The 24361-nt window shown below is 41.3% G+C and overlaps 1 protein-coding gene across 1 annotated transcript in view; it reads right to left on the bottom strand.

Moving 5' to 3' along the window:
- Nucleotides 1-938: 938 nt before the first annotated feature.
- Nucleotides 939-24361, bottom strand: part of plekhn1 (pleckstrin homology domain containing, family N member 1) — a 36709-nt gene continuing 13286 nt past the window's right edge. Inside the window, exons 6-18 of the mRNA XM_068016755.1 lie at nt 22888-23027; nt 20229-20378; nt 18792-18872; nt 18306-18384; nt 17125-17270; nt 16120-16359; nt 15058-15270; nt 13140-13373; nt 11996-12223; nt 8644-8865; nt 7728-7776; nt 4182-4235; nt 939-1828 (exon numbers count right to left, since the gene is read on the bottom strand). Coding sequence (XP_067872856.1) covers nt 1602-1828; nt 4182-4235; nt 7728-7776; nt 8644-8865; nt 11996-12223; nt 13140-13373; nt 15058-15270; nt 16120-16359; nt 17125-17270; nt 18306-18384; nt 18792-18872; nt 20229-20378; nt 22888-23027 — 2063 coding nt within the window. The 3' untranslated portion in view covers nt 939-1601. The remainder of the gene's footprint in view (nt 1829-4181; nt 4236-7727; nt 7777-8643; nt 8866-11995; nt 12224-13139; nt 13374-15057; nt 15271-16119; nt 16360-17124; nt 17271-18305; nt 18385-18791; nt 18873-20228; nt 20379-22887; nt 23028-24361) is intronic.

Genomic DNA, 24361 nt, shown 5'->3' with positions numbered 1-24361 from the left:
TGCAATTAAGAAGGTGGCAGTGAGAGTTCTTCTTGAATGGCTACAGTCTGGGTGATGCGGGTGCTCCCACAATGCTGTTAGATAGGGAGTTTGACCCAGTGATGATGAAGGAATAGCGATATATGTCAAAGTTGGGATGGGTCTACAACTTGGAGGGGAACGTGGAGGTGATGGTGTTCCCATGCGCCTGCTGCTTTTATCCTTCTAGATGGCAGAGGTCACAGTTTTGGATGGTACATATGTAGTCTTATGCTGGTAGACGTGTGTATCAAATGTATATGACTCCTGCTGCATTTCAATAATACCCTGTTCTTCCATTGAAACTGCTGGGGACTTTATTAACCAATTTTTGCCTTAGGGTAGCAGCACCTCATCCACCCACTCTACGGGTATTTGCACGTAAGTCTAAACTCCATTGGTGCTGAGCTCAATATGAGATGCAGTCGGCCGCATAACTCAGACTACCAGCTGGGCATCTCAGTATACAGACACCAGTCTGGGTCCGAGTATCAGTAGCGTAACTTCAGCCTTTGCTGAATGCAAAAATCTCCAAACAGTACAACAGTTTAGATGAGTTGAAAGTGTTGGTTAATGGTCTAGTTTACAAAGTACAACACATCTTAAATTATCAGGGTAATTTCTCCAAGACTCCTCGATGGCATAAAGTCTCGCTAACAATGCCCGTGTGTCAGGGTTTTGGGACTATAGTGTTGCAGACCTACTTCTAACCCACTTTGTGTTGGCCAAATTAGCCTCATCACTATTCTCTGCCATGAACCAAGAAATTGGGGCTTTATTCACAAAAACGAGAACTGACACAAATAACTTAATACCACAGGAAGCTTCATTAAAATGATTGAGCATTATCAAAAATATGCAATATGCATAACAATACATAGTTTGTTACAAACGCACAATTCTAGACAAGTTATTACAATAATGTTCAGTTAGCTAGGATTATCAGTGACCTTTTATGCATCTTGACATAAGCTACATCAAACAATAGGCATTTTATTTTTACAAAGCAAATAGAAATGTTAGTAAAATATGAATAAAAATATCAACATAGTCAAAACACAAGAGGATGACATAAGACCAGCTCACGTCATGTTTTATTCCACTGTGTATTGTCATATGATAGTAAACTGTTTTGAATTTTATCTAGTCCAGAATTATAGGCTGCAAAACTCAAATAAACACCTCATCCATCATGTCCCGTCTATCTTTAATCATGTAGGAACATATGGAACAAGAGTTTCTTGAACTTGTTCCACTATTCAGTTAGATCATGGCTCATATGCATCTTAACTATATTTGCCCACATTTGCTCCGTGTCCCTTGATAGTCTCACCTAACAAAAATTTCAGTTGTGAAATTTTCAATTGACAGTTTTTTTGGGGGAAGCATGTCCGAAATTTCCACTCTCCTTTTTGTGAAGAAGAGCCGTCTCTCCCATTAGCAGTTAAGGATGTTGTAAGAAGACAGCAGTGGAAATCGATATAAGGCAGTAAACCACGAGTCAGTATTGCCGGATCCCATTCCACCATCGAGATGAGACAGTATTCCAAGAATGTGGTAAAGCACAAATTCCTGCAAGGTGTTCACGACCATCTGTGCGACTTTCCTCGTAGTCTTGAGTCAACTATTCCCCGATGAAGCAGCTTCACGGCCGTTGGGGTTGAAAGATGTGAAATTCCTTGTTTCTTGAAGTCAAAATCCCAAAACTCATAGTCGGAGTCATCTTGGAGACTCTCCAGCTCTGCGTAGGTGTGTTCAGACGATGTTAAAGAGATCCTGCTGTCATCGCTGTACCAGCTTACGTTCTTGCCTGTAGAGGTAGGCGTCACAGAGTTAAACATCATGAACAATAATGGTCACTGTACATTTCTTTTCACATAGTTCCCTTCACAACTTCATTTGAAATGTAAGTTTAGTTTTTATTTGTATTCAATGTGCTCTAATATGGAACCTTTTTTTAAAATAGTTTTCCAAATTTCTTGACCTTGCCTTGACCAGGAATAAAGTAGCAACATCACCTTGGTAAAAGTGACTGACTTTTCCAGGTACTGAGCACATCAGAAAGCTCCACTATAGTGTTGTTGCCCTAATGCTCCCTCAAAGCACAGCTCCCTGTTGGGAATATAGGATCTTAAATTTAACCCAATGAGTACAGATTAGGCCAAGCTTGTTATTGGTGTCCTGCTTCACATCCAATTATCACTAAAAGTCATAAAATTACTCAATAATCCAATTGAAATATTAATGAACTCCGAAGCTTTATCAAATTCCAAGGCTGAAATGAACAATGTTGGTTCACATCTATTTGGCTTTATTCACATTTACCCGCTTTGGAAAAGTCTGAACCTCAACAGATTCTATGACCTCAAGTCTAGACCTCAGTAGGTCCTGCCCTTTCTCTCCCTTCGTAAATACAATGATGGGTGCAGTCACAGAAACCCTGCAAACTGACTATAAAATCAGTGCACCACTACGAGAAAAACAGAGGCTCTATAATTACACTCTGCAAATATTAATGTACAGATGCTTGGCATATTCAGACAGGGTGTTAACCTGTTTAAATTCACTCCTGTTAAAATGAATTCTATATAAACTCGTCACCTCTTTGTATGCTAATATTTGCCCAGTTTAACCCTGAGGCATGAGACTGTTCTTGGAGCTACAAAGCTCAGCTCATCTCTAGCACCTCTTCATGTAGATCAGCACTGGTGCAGGTTAAAACACCCTGCATAGCACAGGGATTATTGTGATGGCAAGTGTATGTGTTTTGCCTATGGCAAGGTCTTAATCTTCTTTGGTTGACATTTTGATCTGATCCAACGGACATAGCTGTGGAAAACTAAGAACCGTGTTTTTCTAAGTGTTTAGTGTCTAATTAGAACGAGTCATTTGAAGAATTTGCAAAGGTAGCCTAACGATGTAATTGTTTTTCTCAAAAATTCCAGCAAGTTGGTTAAACATCGAAAGGAACATAGGAACAGGAAAAGGCCATTCAACCCCTCAAGCTTGTTCCGCCATTCAATGAGATCATGGCTGCTCTGTGACCTAATCCGCGGCCTTTGCTACATATCCCTTAATACCTTTGGTTAACAGAAATCTATCAATCACAGATATAAAATTAACAATTGACCCAGCATCACCTGCCATTGTAGTCGAGATAAAAGTGTTTCCAAATTTCACTTCTGAAAGGTCTGGCTCTCATTTTTAGACTCTGCCCCCTCATCCTAGACTCTCCAACCATTAGAAATAGTTTATTTTGATCTTCTCTAATAGTTTCTCCTAATATCTTGAAAATGTTGATCAAATTATCCTTTAACCTACTTAATTCCAGATAATACAATCCTAGTTTGTATAATGAACATTCAGTAGATCTCCATCCACAGAGATGGGAAAGATTTGGATCCCATCAAATACTCCCTTCTAGTTTGTACTGGAATGATTTTTGTGGTTAAAAGCAGGGGGTAAAACACACTTTGATGGTTCAGTTTTGAATCAGACCTGGAAGGACTTTTTGCCTTAGATCTTGTCTGTCAACCCCATATAAAACAGTGATTGTTCTCCACCCTCCTCCAAACTTCTCCCCTCTTCACCCCCCCAGCTCATTCTAAGGTATGGTTTCACTCAAATCAAGAAGCTATTCTTTGTGTTTCAGAATAAGCAGTGAGTACGGACAGATTATTTGACATGATGGGCATTACAGCCAATCCCCATCAAGCCGTCTGCCAATAGAGATGATTCCAATGTTCCTACCCCCGACTTACCCCACCCTCAAATGCAATTTCCAGCAGGGGCACTGCATTCAAAGGCAGTGCAGGTCGGAAATAGGGCTACAACATTGTAGCCCCAATACGCTGGCCTGTGCTCCCCTGTAAGCACAGCTCCACACTGGGCATACGAAATCATGGAATAAGTCCTAATCTCCATACCTGAACTAGAATCAGGATTGGGAACACTGGCTAGATTTTCCCTCCAGAAACCAGGGACACTAAACCCAATTCTAACATTGGAGGGTCAACCCAGCTGAGGCAGTTAACTGATTACAGGCTGAGGATTAAATTGGGGCCATTTGGTCGCTATGGCTCAGTTAAAACTTTGACAACATGGCTAAAAGGGACTTCCAATATAGACATATTGACTATATGATAATATAGAGTACAAGTCACCTTCTCGATAGCTGTCTAAAAGTTGTATAATTGTATAATATTCAGAGGAGTCATCTGAAAAAAGGAGAGAAAAACATGCTAAGTCTCTTTTTCCCCCAAGTTTGATGCACTAAAATTGAAAAGATGCAACCTTAAATACTTATATTCTAATAGCATCTCTGTCAGTATTTGTTTTCTTGCTTGTAATGAGTAGCAAATGGTTTCAATCATTACCTGAAATGTCTCAGTAAAACACACTATCAAGTCTTTTCTAACCTGCTGTCTGAGCGATAATAAAAGCACCTGGAAACAGATGAAATTGCACTTTACCATATTCGCAACGAGTGTTTGTCCATTATCTCAAAGTGAACTTATTTAAAGAGAACGCTTAATAACTGTATCAGGATTAAGGAGTCTCATATGAGTCATTTAAGATATTCATTGCGAATGTGGACATTACAATTTCAATGCCAAAGTACCTTTCTTCTCAATTTACAGCCAACTTGGAAAACTGAAGTAGAAACAAAATGGAAAATGCTGGAAATACTCAGCAGGTCTGGAAGCATCTGTGGAGAGAGAAACAGAGTTAACGTTTCAGGTCGATGACCTTTCATCAGAACTGGGAAAAGTTAGACGTAACAGATTTTAAGCAAGTGAAGGGTGGGGGGTAGGGGGCAGTTGGTGGGGAAGCATGGAAAAAGCACAAAAGGGAATGTTTGTGATAGGGTGGAAATAATAAGAGGTGGTGGGGCAGGACCAAAGGGACTGGTAATGGGACAAATAAAGAAACAAAAATGTGTCTACAGGAGGTGCGAATGGCAGCCTTCTCTCCTGCCTCCACCCTATCACAAACCTTCCCTTTTGTTCTTTTTCCACCCTCTCGCCTTTAACTTGCTTAAACCTGTTACATCTCTAACTTTTCCCTGTTCTGATGAAGCGTCATTGACCTGAAACATTAACTCTATTTGTCTCTCCACAGATGCTGAGCATTTTAAGCATTTTCTGTTTTTATTTCAGATTTCCAGCATTTGTAGCGTTTTGCTTCTGGAAAATTGCAATACGATTTAGTTCAGTAGTGGAATAGCTAAACTAGGGCTGTCCAACTTGTGGCCAATGTGGCCCCATTGATGCTCATATTTCTTCCACCCAAGTTCCTCCTGTTTGAGTTTTGTAGACCTGGAGGTTCGGGAAGGGCTGTTTGTGGCACCGCATTCTCAGTTCTGGAGAAATCCTAAACCAGACACCAACACCTTGCTGGTATCAGCAACTTGGGCTGTACTCACATTAACGGTGACGTGGAGTTAAGCTTTATATGTGGCCTCAAAGCTGCTATGACGTGCAAGGCATGACTCACAAAGCCAAAAATTTGGACATGTCAGAGCTAAACCTTTAAGAAAATTTTACCGGGATCACTAGAGAACAAACAGGTGATTGACATTCATTTGCCTGCAGCAGCATTAACTCTTAGAATCAAGGAAATTACAGCGTACAAGTAAGCCATTCGGCCCTTTGTGACCTACGCCAACAAAAACTGTTGATGCCTTCCTGCACACACTGCAACAACCGCATCATTTAACTACTTACTTAGTGGCCTCCAGTGATCCCTTTAAGGGATGGTGGCTTGGTGGCATTTTGCAAGGGTTGGGGGTTGGGGGAAGGTGGGGTGGTTGTGTCAGTTTGCACAGTGTACATCCTGTTTGTTTTTGAATGAAAATGGCATTGGGGTCATATCATATGATCCCTATCTGTATATAGGGTTGGAATCCTGTTTCTGGGAAATGGTGGCCACCCATTTCAAGACTGGCTTGAAAATTGGCAATGGGTGAGCTGTGGAAATGTCTAGTAATTTTGGTCTCACTGCTGCCAATAAATGTGGTGACCCAGGGACCATAATCACCCCAGTGATGCATTTTTCTGCAATTTTTTTGAAAAAGCCATTTTCATGTCTCCTGACTTGTTCTGTGGAAGTCATGTGACACAGTACTCATGGTGGCAGTTGTGCTGTTGCTGTCACATCAGAGTAAAGCAGTTTGGGGTGCAGCTCAATGTCCAGCTGTTAGTAAGAGGAACAAACTTGCATTTACAAATTAACTTGTCATCTCTCACAGCGTTTTACAAGCAATGGATTACTTCTTGAAATGCTGTCACTGCATGGGTTAATAGGCAGCTGATGTGTACACCGCTAGAACTCTCAAACAGCGAACACAATGAGTAATCTCATCAATAATATAAAAGCAAAATACTGCAGATGCTGGAGATCTGAAACAAAAACAAAAGGTGCTGGAAAAACTCAGCGGGTGTGGCAGCATCTGTGGAGACAGAAGCAAAGCTAGCATTTCAGGTCTGCAGTTCTGATGAAAGGTCACCTGAAAAGTTAACTTTAGTAATCTCGTCAGCTGATTTTGGCAGTGTTTGTTGAGGGGGAAATGTTACCCAAGGTGAACACTTTCATATTCTTTGAGAAGCGGAAAGAGACCTTTAGCAGCCACTAAACAGGCAGTTAGGGGTCTCTGTTTATCACCTCATCCAAAAGACAGCTCTGCAACCAGTGCAGCATGCCCTCGGCACAGTGCCAGCCTGGACTGCATACAGAAGTGCCAGAGTGGGGCTTCAATGAACAACCTTCTGATTCAGGGAATTGAGAGGGTGTGCATCTGAGCTAAGGTCAGATTGGGAGGGGTATGATGGAAGAACAAAGAATAAATTAAAAGATTTGAGTTGGATTTCCCATCAGCTGGGCAGTCGTTTTATGTTCTGTAGTTATAGTTGCCGTTCTTGTCTGGCTTTGTACAATCTATAGCGCAGAGTGTTGCATCAGACCGTGAGTCATGCCACACCTTGGGTAATGAGGAAATCACATTACGCAGCTGGAATGTGTTGTCACTCTGCTCCACACACCACAGCCATTGTATCAGCATCTTTCACTGACTTGTTTGATCTGCCTTTAACTATAAATTCGAAAAAAAATGATTGAGTGTTATTTCTACTTTGATAAGCCACACTGAGAGCAATGGCATACTTTAATCAGGGTGATATTTTATCATGAATCATTCCGCGAATTCACATAAATTCCTGCTGCTCAGTTTTAGAACTTTTGTAAACTGACTATGTTAAACCATCCCTGGCAGGAGTTTACATAAACAGCTGAACTAGTGCACTGAAACTAGCCTAGCACACAGAGAAAATTAAGCCCTCTTGCCTTTTTTTCTCTTATTAAAAACATAAGGTAAGGACTCCCCCGCTAGCCGGTCTCCAATGCTGTTGAGAACTTTATTCAAAAGTTACATTATATTGTTCTTAGGCTATTTCTGCCCATATCGAAACCCCCACCTCCCTGCATTCCCCCTCCTTTTTTGGCACTTGTTTTATCAGCCTCAAGAGCAAGGAAGTCCACAGTAGAATTTAAGTCAATGACCTTTTGGATGGAGGCATAGCGCCTGACCATCTGGAGATCACCAGCCTACTGGCTATAGGCAGAGTGCCTGGCCATCCAGAGATCTCCATCCTATTGGAGGGACAGCCACTCTCTTGGGGCAAAACTTCATTTCTTTTCATGAGCTAATGTACCTTTTGAGCAATGGGCAGGAAAGCCAGCACTTCCTCTCCGTAATACTTCCTGCAAAAGAGGAGGGATGGTTCAGAATAGCAATACTGTACGGATTGAATACAAAAGTGCTTTAAGTAACGAACATGAATGTACAAATCAGCTCCTGGATAGAAATTTCTCTTTCAGAGATAGACTAAAATATGACATTTACTAACATAGGATGTGCAATAGAGTAGAAGTTGAGGTACAGATCAGTCATGAACCACACACTTCTCTTCCTATATTCCTAGCATGGTTTCTGTGAAAGTGAATGATAATTGATATGAATTATATCAGAAGTCTCAATAAATTTATGAAGGAATAATAACTGGAGGGATATATAAGAGTTTGCTAGCCTGCAATGATATTGTCCAGAAAACCATACTTCTGCACTGTCATCCATAGTGTTCCATCACTGATGTGGTTGAACAATTTGTCAAAGACTTTATGAAAAATGATACAAATAAAGGGCGAGGTGCTAGTAGACACTGTCTTATAGGAGACATACATAGGGGGCAAGTAGACATTGGGAAAGAAGCAAACAGTCTGTGTTAGTGTTAGTCTATTCTTCAGAAAGATTATTTTTTCTATGGCTTTTGTATGACTGGTACAGAGTTCAGTCGACTTCTTTCATCTGTCCCGTTTTAATCAGGGCATCCCAGCATAGAACTACTTCACTGAAAAGGCCAGCAAAATCAGAGAATTTGCCACTTGTACATAAAACCACCCCAGTCTCCTTCCCTTCCCAGCCCCCTCTAAGCGCAGACAGGAATTCCACCCTTTCAACGCACGGTAGGTTAAGGGGCATTTGTTTGAAATGGTACACCAGTTATTTGTAATGCTACAATTCCAGTAATTATATCAGCACTATCAGTGCCCCAGTACAACGATACTTACTTCTCGAATCCAGAAAAGGTCAGCAGGAGGCTGAGGAAAATACGGTTCAGCGTATAATGGAGATAGAAGGTCGGTCAAGGGTTTTTCATCCATGTATGAGCAGGAGCTGCTCTCCGACACAGAACTTGATGGCAGAGATAGGCGGGGTAACCTTTCGTGTGCTAGCCGGCGTGTGTTACTCCACTGGTCTCTTGTCGATGCACTATTTTGTTTGCGGACGGGCTGAAGCAAATAGGAATAAAGATTTTCATTTGTCTTGTAATGATTTTAAAAAATTTTTTGGGAGAAGGTTAACTGTAAGGAATGAAGCAATCAATTTAAGGCAGTTAGCATCATGCCCTCTCAGAGCACGACCAGCAAGGTTAGATGTTGAGTTATTCTGAACTGCCTCAACAATGTACCTCAGCCACAACCTCGGAAGAGCAGCCTCCACTGCACGAGACCATTTTCCTTTCCTCACACCTACAATCACTAAAAAGACAGATTACCTGGCCATTAGCTCATTGTTGTTTGTGGGAGCTTGCTGTGCACCAATTGGTTGCTGTGTTTCCTGCATCAAACAGTGACTAAACATAAAGTACGTCATTGGCTATAAAACATTTGGGACTTCCTGAGGTCCATGAAATGCGCTATATAAATGCAAGCTCTTTCATTCTATAATCTCTTTAGATGAGATTACTGTCTGTGTGCTGGATTGAGTTTTGAATTGGACTAATTTTGGCTAGGAACTGGATGACTTTGTGTGGAAAACTTGTAGTGAGCAGGCAGAGGCGATAATCACCAAATCAAACTGAGTTGGATTAGACCTCAGATCCCAGAAGTGTTCCAAACTTTGGAAATTCCCAGGCTCACATGGGAAATTGTTACTTAAAGGTTAAATACAAATGCATCATCAAGTTAATATTTTGGTGACAGGCAGATTGTAATATCTTTTTTCTCAGATGAAAGGCTGTGAGAAACTTTAGTATTATACAGAAGCACCTGTTAATTATAGCATGATACCACAATGACATGGACTTGTGTTGTGTCAACAACATCTTGCAATACTTGCAGGCAAATAACCCATTTCCTGTTGTCCTTTGCCCATATGTGTTCATTGTTATGACTGAACTCATCACTGGGCAAGATTCTTACCTTTGCAGGTATGTTGTTTTCTTTTCAATCCACAGGATGTGGCAAGACCAACATTTACGGTCCAGGCCTAATCGCCCAACTGAGTGGCATGCTAGGCCATTTCAGAGGGTGGTTAGGAGTCACACATAGGCCAGACTGGGTAAGCATGGCAGATTTCCATCCTGGAAGGACATTAATGAACCAGATGCGTTTTTATGCCAATTCAGTCGTTTCATTACTGATATTTGCTTTTTTTTCCAGATTGATTAATCAACTGAAGTTAAATTCCTGAGTTGCCATGGTGTGATTATAACTCACGTCTCTGGATTATTAGTTCAGGCTTCTGGATTACTAGCCCAGCAACATAACCACTATGCACACATTTGAACTATACGCTCAAGTTGAAAGCAAACAGCATCTTTCTGAAGTTAAATTATTTGATTGTCAGTTATATTATTTTCGTGCAATACAATGGAAAAAAATAGCGACTATCTAGCACCTTATTGTGTCACACAATTATAGAATAATAGAAAGCTAAAGCACATAGGCCATTCAGCCCATCGTGTCTGTGCCAGCTATCCAATTAATCTCAGTCCCCTGCTCTTTTCCCATAGCCCTGCAATTTTTTCCCTTTCAAATATATATCCAATTTCTGCAGGATGCTCCAAAGTGCTTCAACGCCTTTCAGCTATTTTGAACTGTGGGTCACAGTTAGTAAGCAAACACAGCTGTCAATTTGCATATAGCATGGACCCGCAAACAGCACGGAGATCATAGCTAATCTATTTTGGTGGCTTTGGCTGACTGGATGGTGTCGGCCAGGAGAACTTCCTGCTCTTCCTCATTGTCAGGGAGTTTACATCCATCTGAACAGGTGAAACCTCAGTTTAATGACTCATCTAGGTGACGACACTTTCAATAGTGAAACATTTCCTCACTGCTGTACGGAAATATCAGCCTGGACCAACCAGCCCTGTCTCAGATTGAGGCGTGAACCCACTCTAGGTCGTGAACCCTTAATCGAGGCTGACACTTCAGTGCCGTACCGAGGGATTTAGCAACATTTAGGCCATCCAAACCAAGCAGGAAGCCTTTGGGTTTCGTACTCCATCTGGGCTGCATTCGCGGATCTCAATGGCTGTTAGGAGTCCTACAGTTGGCCGTAGTTGCAACTCTCCAATTGCCGCTGAGAGGGTAAAATTCAGGGGGAGGTGTTCCTGATCTCCATCCAGTGACTCTGGCTGCAGTGTGTCCGTCTATGTCTGTGTGTGTTTGCGTGCGTGTCTGCGTGTGCAGGCATATGCAGGATTGGCCTCACATGCGATGACCTCCCACTCATTCCACAGCTTCACACATCACAATGGCAGGGTTGCCAATCCTCTGGGATTGAAAGATTAATCTCCTGGATACTACAGGGCAGTTTTCTTGAAATTGTGTGTCTCCTTTGGAATGTTTTCATCTATTAGTTGTAAAAATATTGGAGGTTAGGGGGAAAAGAGCTGTTTGACAGGGTGGGACGTTGACGGTGGAAGATCATGTGACAAAGTCTCCAGGAATAAATCCAACCAGAGTTGGCAACCCATCGGAGGGGGAGGGGAGGGAAGATAAGAGACAGAGGGCGGGATTTTGAGCCCTCGGCATAGCCAGGAACAGAGGTCAGGGGCAAATGGGAGGTAAAAATAGCCTCGTTGGCCAGGGTGCCTGTTCCCCAGCTCCATTCCACCTTCAGGCCATTTTTGCAGAGGAAGCAACGGGCTCCCTGTCAAAATCACAGTGAGTGACTATTTCCCTCTGCGGGTGGGGTCAGGACCTGGAAACAGACCTGACCTCCATTTCCGGCCCCCGGAGGGAAAATTCTGCCTAGAGAATAAGCCAGAAAGTCAATAATCTAAACTAAGCTAGGTGCTCCTGTTAAAGTTGGTAAGGGTTTCTTCTAATCTCTATTTACCAACAACGTCCATAGCAAACAGTTAAAGCTACAATAAATATATAGGCAAAATAGTACAGCTGCTGGAAATCTGAACTAAAAACAGAAAATGCTGGAAATACTCAGCAGGTCTGGCAGCATCTGTGGAGAGAGAAAGAAAGTTAACGTTTCAGGTCAGTGACCTTTCATCAGAACACAGACCCGAAATGTTAACTCTGTTTCTCTCTCCATAATGCTGCCAGATCTGCTGAGTATTTGCACCATTTTCTGTTTTTATTACAATAAATACATATACATTTGAACTGTACTTACGCCTGCAGCAGAAAGTCTGACTGTAGATGGGGCTAACTGCTTCTTGACAGTTGCATATTCTGGTGACACAGGACCATCCAAGTGTCCAGCTGTCACTGAGCAGGAATCCTTTCTGAATCCGCAGTTGGATTTGACTGGTGGCTGTGACAAGGCAAGGGTCTTTCGAAGTGGTACTTTCAGATCACTCACACTGTCTGGTAACGGTGAAGAATTGTGTCTGGCAACAGACTGAAAGGCAATGACATTATTTATCTTCCACATTTTACCAGGATTTTGCAAACTGTGTCATAACTTAACTGTGTTTATATCAAAAAAGATCTCTCACTGTTATCACAAGAATCAGCTGATGAATTTGAGTCCTGTCTGGTAAAGAATGTAAACAATAATGGTCCTGTTCCGCTTTTTGAATTCTCTCCATCTCATGCAACAATGTCCGTTGGCGCCATTGCAAAGAGTGAAAATTCCAGTGTTTTTTTTCACCCTTTGGCACAGCTCAAATGAAAACATTGCCATGTCAGGATTTTGCAAGCAACTTTGTTTTTTTTTCCAATTCTCCTTCATAATCTCTCGAAAGAAGCTGAGACCCCTGCAACTCCTTGGCTACCAGCAGAAGCTCTTGATTGTCTTTGTGTGCAAGTTTAGACAGTGAGTGTCCGCAGGCTGTTCAACTGCAGTAAGCATCACAGCTAAGCCTGACAGTGCCCTTATCTCTCTCAGGGATGCAGTGATGTCTCAGCCTGGATTATACACACTCGTCTCTGGAGTGGGGGTTGACCCATAACCTCCTGCCTCAGCAGCAAAAGTGCTCCCAACTGAGCCAACATTGGGTATTGCCCTGGGGAATATGTAAGTGATAAATATGTTCACACATTCAGATTTTCTATTTTAAGAAAGGTTTTAAACCATTTAGCTCAAATTAACTGTGGGATTTAATATAAGCATATTAATGTGCTTGTCACTAATAATGCACAACACAATTTCAATCTATAATATAACAGCCAGTTTCAATACTATAGGACTTTGCTAAGATTCATATATTTAATAATACACTCAGCTGTTTGATGTTTTATTAGTCTTATCTTCAAGTGCTAAGCTTTATATTTTTGACCCAGCTCTATTCTTCTACTGGGGAAATATTGCTTACCTCTCGAAGCCAACCAGGCTTTGCAGGAGGGGCTGGTCGTAACCTAAAAGGAATATAAGGTACAGCATACGTTGGAGACAGAAGGATGTTCAAACGTTCATCACTAGGTGAACAATAGTTGAATGTAGTGCTGCCAAGCTGCGATGAAGCAGGCGATAACCTGGAGATATTGCACTCTGATGTCCTAATGATTCTCTGTTGGTGTTTTATTGAAGGACCTTGACTGTTGGCCATCTGAAATAGGTGAAAGAAATATTTGGGTCAGCTCATTCGACTAAAGAAAGTTAAAATATTTCAGTGCAACTCAACAAACCTCAAGGTGCTTAAGACCAAGTACAAAGCACAGTAACAAAGACAATTCAGTTGTATAAAAGAGTCGTTCCTCTCCAGGTTTATCAAATATGAAAAACTTCCCACAACCCAGATCTATCACATCCAATTGCATTGCCTCAGATTGGGACGGTGGCATTCTGTATGTAGGTTTTTATGTGTATGGCTGGTGGGAGGTATAGAAAAATCACAACATGTTAGTCCATTCGCTAGTTGCTTTTCTAGCATATTGGTCATGTACAAAGAGAAGCTGCAGAGCGTTCAACAGTGCGATGGAGAGTGACGGGGACAAGGGGAGAAGAATCAGAATGACGGGAGAGCTCAAGCAAAGAGAAGTGCATCAAAGAGGTTTCTATAGGCAGGGAGGAGGTGGCAAGGGGATGCATAGCTGAAGGAGTATCTGCCAATGGTGCAATGGAATATAGTGGCCTTGCTTATTTGCTTATTCATCAGCCTTAGTGTTGGGGAAACCACTCTGTATTACTGATAGAGCAGTTTCACCCACATTAAGAAGCATGGGTGGGTATGACTGCCATTGAAAATTAAAAGGGAACACAATGATGCAAGGTAGGAGGGAAGCGATAAAGGAAAGAATAAACAATTAACAACATATCCAAAGTTGTAACAATCACGGTAAACTTTATCATATACACAATTTTGAACATTTTATGCCAATCCCTCAATGATTAGGTTGCTAATGAAGTGAATATTATTAGTGGTAATGTGATATAATGTTTAAATAGGAAGGAAGGTATCGGGTATTTACTCTCAGGCTAGTGTGAAATGAATGGTGAAAGAGTCTCCTGTCCATCAGAGGCAATGGAGCCTAAACGCCAGGACTCTGTTGGAGCAGGAAATTCAACTTCTTTTAAAAACATCAAGGAGTATTTTTAGAAATGAATTGGTTTACATCAACAGTGGGCGACAGTATAAATTGAGAAGCAGAGAGGGAAAGGATTGAGGAACTATCAACAGTCCAATTAATACACTAAAGCTGATAGATGAGAAATTAGTTTAGACTGGCCAATAAAAAGTCTTAATGCCATTAAAATCAAATGTAAGAACTTCTCTTATATACATTGGAAGCTCCATTATTGTTGAATTTGAAGGGATTTTCCCCCCCCCACCCCCTTCCTGGGGATAGTCTATATAGGCAGAGAATTGAGACTTCCCAAATTTTGTCTTACATTTTTATTACAGCAGTGCCCTAATCAGGAGAATGAAGACTAGTGCAGTACAAATAAGAAGAAATGCAATGAAGGGATGTCTCACACAAGGCTTCAACCTCAAAAATTCTGGTGGATAATCGGGAAGGTGGCTCATGGGGTAGCGAATAGGGGTTTCACTGTCGCTTGGAGTAGTTGAGGCAAATGGCTAGATGCATTTAAGGGGAAGTTAAATATATACATGAGTGAGAAAAGAATAGAAGTATATGCTGTTAGGGTCAGATGAAGCAGGCTCTTATGGAGCGTTGATGCTAGTATAGACCAGTTGGGCCAAATGGCCTTTTTCTGTGCTGTTGACTCTATGTAATTCTATGTATTCCATCAACAAAATATTTTTAGGTTGGAATTAGACCCATACTTACATCTTTATGAGAGAATGTGCTCCTAGAAGGCACTGGCTGCATTTTTGAAGCTGCAAAGGGTTCCGCATAGCCGGGTGACAAGCAATTTTCAGTAACAGGCAAGTTTTCTGCAGACAAGGGTGGAGGCTCGGACAAGGCAAGGATATTACGCTCTGCTAATCTCGTACTGCTTCCGCGGACTGGCAAAGGCGAAGAATTGTGCTTGTATGCAGACTGAAATGAATGGAGGCCAGTCATATAACAGGCTCTTTAACATCCAACAGTACACACATCATGCTTGACATTACATCCTCTTTTAGAACAATTAACTACACTAATCATTAAGCAAATGCAATGCAACGCAAGAGTACTGTGTACGACGGAATCTTCATATCATATATTTAACTTTAACGTATGACAGGTCTTGTTACATTAGAGGAGTTTAGCTGATAGCAGGCACATGTAAGACAGGTCAAGGGTCAGGGAAGGCCTTTTGACCAATATGTCAAGCTCACCCTGATAGTACCAGAACTCTTGCAGCCTATCATTCAATTGTGCTTTGCAATTCCTTAATGTCCTTATCTCTAAATCCTGGTTGGCATTATTATTACAAATGCTTTAATTTTTGAGTCAGGAAGCATTTTCTTATCTCCACATCATTGGAGATCCCACCCCTTGGGTGAGATGCTTAACCAAGGCCAGATCTGCTCAGACCTGTAATTCGGATAGACATGAAACATCCCATGACATTATCTGAAGAAGAGCAGCGAGTTCTCCCAATATCTTGGCCAATGCTCCTCCTTCAACCAACACTATCAAAGCCAATTAACTGGTCATCGGTTTCACTGTTGCTCACAGATCTTGCTATGTGCAAGTTGACTGCCATGCTTGCCCACAAAATAAACTTCAAACTAATTCATTGTACTGGAAACACTTTATCTCGTCAGAAGCATACTAAAGTGTTATATAACTCTCATTCTCCTTTCTTATTAATAATGCCTTTAATTTTTTTTTAAACTTAGCAATGTTAATGCAGAATTGTAGAATATTGTCGGAATATTTTTACAATAAAACAACACTTACCGAAGTAAGCTTTAAAGGCTTGGCTGCTGCTGAGAACCACAATCGGGGAGGAGTATAGGGTTCAGCATAATCAGGAGAGACAAGTTGGTCCATCGCATTCTCAGTAATTGGTGCGGGCAGGTCTTCCGACACAGAAATCATTTCTACTGGTTTCTCGGGAAATGTGAATACTCCATACACTGTCGTCGGGCTGTTGCCTCGCCTGTGTGATTCTAGTGACGGCTTGTGTTTGTCTGCAAGCTATAATTAATGAATGTTTTAGTCATTGAGAAACAAAAAATTGTCAACGGTTTGGGTATATTACAGGCACATGTACAATCAGAAACTGCCTTTGGAACCACAACTAATGTCCAGTCCCAGCTGTAATTGACTCCACTATTTCATGTAATATATACAGTCTGCTCCTGATCATTTTAAGTCAATTCTGTGCACAGAAAAGATTGAATTATCCAATAAGTTGAATCATGCAATGCAAGGATGGAACTCAACACAAAATTGGACAAAATGACTTTGAATGAAGTAGAGTGTGTATAAGTTTCATTTTGCTTCTTTCTCCTTTTTCATGAGATAATGAGCAAGTTCCAATTGTTGCTAATGGAAAGCAACAGCTCTGAAATGGCAAGTTGGGAACAGTGGTGGACATGTGATTAATGCATGCCCATAATGTTTGTTTGTCTATTTAGCTGAAGGGTTAACCCAGTTATTGCAAAGGGGTTAATGTGTCTGTTAAAATAATAGTGAAAGGAATTTCATCCAAATGCCTCAACATTCTCAGATAGCAATGGAGCAAAGTTACAAGCAAGTAATTAATACATTCTGGCATAAGAACGTGAGTTACAAGAATGTCAGAAAATGTGAAAATAAAGGAACTCATATACATTATGTAAGTTCACAAAAGGATATAAGGAAGTCTCTAATTTATTTTACAAAACTGCTATGATATTTTGCAGACTTTCCCACTGTTGGATCTTGAAGTCATTTGTATATATTGTAAATTGTATCTACCTGATCTCTGCACTGTTTGTAATCACACCCTGTGTTGATCTTGGAGGCTTTTTGAACTGTGACCCCTGCAGAACTCAGGTGATGCATTAAGTTCTGGTGAGCTACTCTATTCTGAGAGGACACCACGATTTGGTTGATCATTTTACCTGGAATATAAAGCAGTATTAGAAACAGTGAACATGGAAGAATTACTTATTCTGTGGTGATCTAAAGAACATTCAATACCAGGGAGTGTGTTACAGGGCTGTTAGCTGATTGATGGGTTCAGCTGACGTTATAAACTAGGACTGTCAAATACCCTATGGGACATGTTGGCCTCTGTTCCTATGGACAAAGGATGAAAAATGGATGGGAGATGTGATCTGTGAAGCCAGCCAGGTTTCAATAGCTTAAGGGATGGATCAGTATTGAGGAGATTTATTGATTGGGAATTAGAGAATATTTATGCAGCACTTTCCCTTAGGAAATTATATAGGTGGGGTAGAACCAAAGAAATATAGAATAATAGGTATAAACCAAGGTTAGCAAATCTACCCTGATGCTGTCTCCACCTTCTCCTATTACAGTAACAGCCTTTGGTCTTCTCATCCCTTCTTACAAATCTCAATGCCTTCAACTCCTGAACATTCCAACACCACCACATGGCCTTCGCACTCCCACCCCATGTCTACACAAGACACATGCTCTGATTTTTACATCATTTACAAACCAATAATTGGAATCTGCTTTGTGCTGAATTCTCACCCTTGCTTTCAAATCCCTCCGCGCTCTCTCTCCCCTTCCTATTTCTGTAACTTCCTCCAGTCCCACAACCTTCTGAGATATCTGGCCTCCTCCAGTTCTGTGATTTCCTGTTATATATTTTTAGATACCTAGGTGCACCCCCGATTTTCCTTCACTCCACCATTAGAGGCCGTGCCTTCAGCTGCCTAGGCCCTTAGCTCTGGAATCCCTTCCCTAAACCTGTCCACCCCTCTACCTCCCTCTCCTCCTTTAAGACACTCCTTAAACCTTGCCCTTTGACCAAGCTTGTGATCATCTGAGCTAATATCACCTTGCGTGGCTAGGTGTCAAATGTTATTTGCTGACACTTCTGTGAAGCGCCTTGGAACATTCTGCTACATTAAAGGTGCTATACAAATGCAATTTGTTATTGTGATGGACATTTGATCTGCACTCACCTTCTATCAGGAGTGTATTTGAATCTCTGCCAGGTTCATCCTGTTCAAATATTGTTATAGCATTAAGTGGAAGCTCACCCTGTTAGCAAACACAGAAAAGGACAAATAAATTAAACAGTTGGCACTGTGTCTGCTCATTTATACTCATTTGCATTGTTCAAATCTTTTAGGTACCTTGTCATTTTCAACTCAACTCATTGTGTGATTCCCTATTATATATTTTTGAGATACCGAGGTGAAGGGACCAGGCTCAAGGTACAGGACATCGTCAAGGTTAAAAGAAGAAAAGGGAAGACGGAGTAAGCAGGAATTAATTGACACCATACTTGGATTTTAAAAGATTTAGGAGGAAGGGAAGACTTAGGGAAGTAAGGAGTTCCAGAGTTTTTAACTGCTGATATTTAGAGACCATTGGAAAACCTCTTAAACAGTCGGCATAACAGAAACCCTCAGGACAGAATTGTACTTCTTGTGAGCAACATTTACCTTGTAATGTAAAGTATGGTCTTCTTGAGACAGAATGAGAAGCGTCGTTGGGAACAGAATCAAAAGACGATCATGTTGGTCCTGGAAGGATAGTTGCACACAAAACAACTTCATTAGGAACATAATAACAGGAGCAGGCCATTCAGCCCCTCGGGCCTGTTCCACCATTCAATTACATCATGCCCGTCTGTTCCTCAACACCATTTACCTGCCTCTCATCTATAACCCCTGTTGTTGAAAAATAGGTGTGTTCTTATTTAAGAAATGGAATACATTTGTATTTCAGGCACCCAGTGTCTGCATCAAACACTCCCAGATGGGTATAATACATGCTAGTTTCTCTAGTCTGCCTCAGCTTCAGAAGAGCACACTCTATTGCATAAGGGTGACATCTTCCTGTTTCATTCTCTGATTATCCTGCAACATTTGGAGAGATATTCACAACTTAATGCCAATTGATGTCGCCAAATGGGCACTTTTGTCTTGTGACCTAATTGGGCTGAAGGTGCTTGAGCCCATTTGAGATAAGACATCAGATGCTAACTAAACCTTCAGCCAACAAGCCTGTATTTGATTGTGAATCAAGATTCCAGAGGTGCAAGGACATTGTGCTTATCCTTATGTCAAACAACAACAAACAGCAACATGCATTTATATAGTGCCTCTAATGTCCCAAGTCACTTCACAGGGCTATCAAACAAAATTTGACACTTGAGCCACCTAAGGAGATGTTAAGACAGGTGAGAAGTAGGTTTTAAGGAGTGTCTTAAAGCAGGGAGAGAGGTAGAGGTATGAAGAGATTTAGGGAATGAATTCTGAAGCATCATGCCTAGGAAGCTGAAGGCACAACCACCAATGGTGGAGCAATAAAAATCAGGGATATGCTGGAGGCCAGAATTGGAGGAGTGCAGAGATATCAGAGGATTGTAGAGGGGGAGATTACCAGACAAAAACTTCAGCAAATCTTATATTTCTTACCCATTATTATGCCATTATTATAAAATTTTTTGTATACTATTCAGGAATGTTAATGTGTTAATAGGAAAAGGCTGTCTAGTATTAGTGTACATCCCTTGCTGTGTATATTGGTGATGTTTATTGGAAGACTGTCCTGTTGAATAAATGACTGTCTTTGCAATTGGTTATCAAGGCAGTCGAGCTAACAAAGATTGAATAAACAGTCACGCTGTGTCAAAGTACAAAGGCTGATTAAAGCAAATGTTCCTAGTCCCAGTTTCAAGGTCAGTCCACTGTGCCCCACAGCAAGAAGAAGATGGATTGCCAACCCTCCGGAATTGTCCTGGAGTCTCCAGGAATTATTGAGGAAGCTCTTTGATCGGGTGGGGTGGTTGGAGATCATGTGATGAAACCTCCAGGAATATGTCTAGAGTTGACAACCCTACCTCGTGATGATATTGTTAATTTGGGTCTCGGTACCTGATGTGGTAAATGCTGTAACTTTGCCTCTGAAATCCAGATGACGTCGCCCAACGAATTGATGCGAGTCCTTTCACCTCCATGGATTGGTTGGTTCAGAATTAATGTCCTCAAATCCACATTTTTAGTCTGTTGTCCCAGGGAGTTGTGCTGTACAAAATAAAAATGGTGGTTAACTGATGCACAATTATTGACTTTGATATAATGCTTGGTATCTCTTCAGTCACTATGATCACAAGTCCAAAACTCCCTTGTATGATCGCAAAATCCTACCCTCTGGAAACAAAATGCTCAGAATGTTGGGTAAATATTAATATTTTAGTGCCTCAGGGGTTATGGCTTTGTTTGATGGGGGCAACTGTTGGCAACTTGGCCAGTGTGTCCAATTTTCCATCTGTACTATTTTCTTTACATAACAGATGCAAAATTGTGTGGGCTGCGAATCAAACATAGTGGCCGCTGTGCCCAGATTTCCAATATGCACTCTTATCAGTCAAAGGTCTGCGTAGGGAGCGCCAGCTCATTAGGATTTCCCCCTCTGGGTATTTTTTTTTAGTTGTTCCACAGGACAGCCTCCATTACCTCAACCAAATGGGCACTCTTCACATGCGAGTCCAGACTGTCAGCCTCAGCAAGCTATTTGATCAAAGTGGGCATTGCTGCCGTTGCGTTTAGGTGTATGTCCTGCATAGTGATCTGCAGCAGGAAATTTTCCATTCTCCCTGCAGGGGTATTGACAGCAGTTACTACCACCCTGACAGAGATGGGTCTTCAGGGCAGTAAAAATATAGATAAAATATATAAACAAGGTAGAAAATAAGAGACTCAGCTCTAGAGAAAACAATGGCCAGATAGGAAGGAATTACTTTTGCACTGAATGTTTCAAATAACACAATGAACCAAGGTGAACAATAGTTGAGATAACATGCAACATGGATAAACAAATCAGCTGTAACATTATTTGCCAGTCTTTGGCATCAGTCAAATTCTGGTACCAGTTTGTAGATAGTATAAACTTCAGAGTTAATGTGTAACTGATTAAATGTTCCGTTAACATTTAGGAATGAGTTAAGTCACATAGGAAGCCTGCCTAATATGCCCTTCTTAAGGTTTAATGTAAGGATTACAGGGTTACTATAGAGAAGAAAGGGGCAGCTAGCCCATGTCAACTTGCTCAGTTGCTAATATTCAAAATCAAAAGGTTGTGGGTTCACCTACCACTCCAGAACTTAAGGATATAATTTAGGATGACAAAACTGAAGGGGTGCTGCATTATCAGAGATTCCGTCCTCTAAGTGAGATGTTAAACTACGAGCCCTTCTGTCTGTATAGGCACATGTTAAAAGATCTCATGATACTATTTGAAGAGTAGGAAGCTGCATTCATCACTCCACCATTGCTGTTTGTGATCTTGCTGTGCAAAAAATTGCTAATGCATTCACCCACAAATGAATTAATTGCAGTAAGGCACTTTATTTAGTCTATGGTTATGCTTGTTTTCACCTACATTCTTTATTGCATTAATAATCTTCAAAGCAGCCTAAAAAGGGAATAGTGATGGATTTTTATTTGTTAAATGTTTTACTAAAGGTATTGCACCATGTAAGAAAGGTCGGGGGTGAAAAGATATATTGATGCATCCCAGCATGTTTGTTGCTTTAGGAGCAGTAACAGCAAAGTATTAATTGTATCGAAATCTACATAAACGGCCAGTGCATACACTTCATCACAGTTCCATGAATCCCAAGTTCAATAGCGACAATGAAAGATTATCCAATGAAGAAGCATTTATGATAGAGCTCTTTTTGCTCTTCTCAAATAGCTAACTAGTCATTTAATGAGGACAACTGATGGAATGTTCTGTAATCCTAGCTGCAAAGGCCCAGTACTTGTGCTTCAGGGCTCCTCAAAAGTATAGCGATAAGGTCACATTGCCCGTAGGGAACAGTCTTTCTGAAAAGGAAGCTATAGTTCTGGAAGGGCTCGGATTTCCCAACGTAAAGAGATGCCTTACCTCAGGGTGTAGCTTACATTCCACTTGACCCCTTCATACAAACTAGCACATGAACACCTTTTTCCTGCAAGCCCCAGTTTAGTTTGAACTTTTGCAACTGAATTAAGAATTGGAGTAGGATCTGCTATAAAATATTGGTGTCATAAGTAAAATATTATCAACACTTATCCATAACAAGGTTCCTGGATGGAATGGTGGCATGCCAAAACTAATATCCTTACTCTGCTGTCAAGAGCCTGTTACGAGAGCCCCAATGTCCAGCCTCGAACTGAAACTCTCTCAATCTTCAGCTCGTAGCTGAGAGAGTGTGAGGGAGAGGTGAAGGCTGCTGCTTCGCTGAATGACTGAGGCTGCCTGCTTCCCTGAGCCCCTGGCAAACCTTCCTGAGCAGTGTGTAGATCAGCAAAGCAACGGATCGCGTCATCTCCATCTGCAGCTTGCTGAGGAAGAGAGAGACTCAGTCCAAGCTCATCTCTGTTTAACACATTATAGCAAGGGAGCAATCAGATTAATGGATAGCAGTGGAAGAAAAATCCATCGCAGCGCCTTCTCCTTTTTACTCACATCCACATTTTCAATTAACATAACCCCCAGAAGAAAATATAGTTCAGATGTTTGTAAAAAGGCCGCTGTAAGTAAACTTACATTGAGTTCTCTGCGTAATTGTGCTTGAGGTGTATCTGCAGTCTTGCTGCTCGCTTGTCTTTGCTTGTCGATAGAATAAAGCCACTTCTTCACCTCCTCCTCTGTCGAACAATAAACTGTAAAGGGATGTAACAGTGGACCTGCAGACAGAAGGAGCAAAAGTTTGCAAGTTTACATGCATGTCACTTGCCAAACTCTGTAACCTCTGAAGCTCTCCAAGATCACTGCACTCCTCCCATTCTGGCCTCTTGTGCATCCCTGAGTTTCATTTCTCCACCATAAGCAGCCAAGCCTTAACTCTGGAAATCCTTCCCTAAACTTCTCTGCCTCTCCCTCTCTCTCCTCCTTTATGACATTCCTTAAAACCTACCTCTCTTTGACTAAGGTTTTTTGTCCTCATATCTCCCTACGTGTCTCAGTGTCAACTTTTGTCTGGTAACTCTCCTGTGCAACACCTTGGGAATTTTTACTATATTCAAGGTGCTACATGAATGCATATTGCTGTTATTGCTATTTGCGGCCCTTTTCTTGGACAGCATTATGTTGCCTACCTTCCAGAGAAAGGTGTAGAATTGTACAAGATTTTTGATGGGCCATTCATACTATCACTTTTGCATTGATCTAAAGCAGTTTTGGAAAGGAAACTTTGGAGTCAGTTAAAGCAAGAGATGTAAAACCATCTCCAGGAGGTATTTCCACATTGCTTGAGTTACACACTGGATGCAGTATAACTGCAGTCTCATTCATAGCCAAGCTTTAAAGGTTGGATTACCCGGAAACTGAATTTTGAACCTTTTACTATCAGCAGAGAGCTGGCACAGATACAATGGGCCGAACAGACTCCTTCTCTATAGGTGTGAATTGTGCACTCACGGTGCTGTTTTGAGACCCATGCCTGCTGGATAACTTGTCCTTTAATTTATGGTATATTCTTTGAATAAGCAAAGGTTTTGCAATCTCACCCTATTTTGCAGTGTGTCTGCAATCAACAAAGAGTTAAATACTGGTATACTGACAAGTTTGCTGGTAAATTATTGAACAGCTAAAAGTATATGATCTACAGTTTAATGGATCCCAAGGTAGATTACAATGTAGATTACAAGACACAAATCTCATTGAGGAGCTCAAACAACTCTGTAAACGGGAAGGGCAGAGCTCAAGTGGTTTACAACCATTGTCCAAATTAGAGTCATAGAGAGATACAGCACCGAAACAGGCCGTTTGGCCCACTGAGTCCACGCCGACCATCAACCACACCAATTATACTAATCCTACATTAATCCCATATTCCCTCTCACATCCCCACCTTCCCTCAATTCTCCTACCACCTACCTACACCAGGGGCAATTTTTACAATGGCCAATTTACCTATCAACCTGCAAGTCTTTGGCATGTGGGAGGAAACCGGAGCACCCGGAGGAAACCCACGCGGTCACAGGGAGAACTTACAAACTCCATACAGGCAGTACCCAAA

This window comes from Heterodontus francisci, chromosome 37 (assembly GCF_036365525.1).
Source record: "Heterodontus francisci isolate sHetFra1 chromosome 37, sHetFra1.hap1, whole genome shotgun sequence".
Lineage (NCBI taxonomy): Eukaryota > Metazoa > Chordata > Chondrichthyes > Heterodontiformes > Heterodontidae > Heterodontus > Heterodontus francisci.
This window is presented reverse-complemented; position numbering and strand designations above follow the sequence as displayed.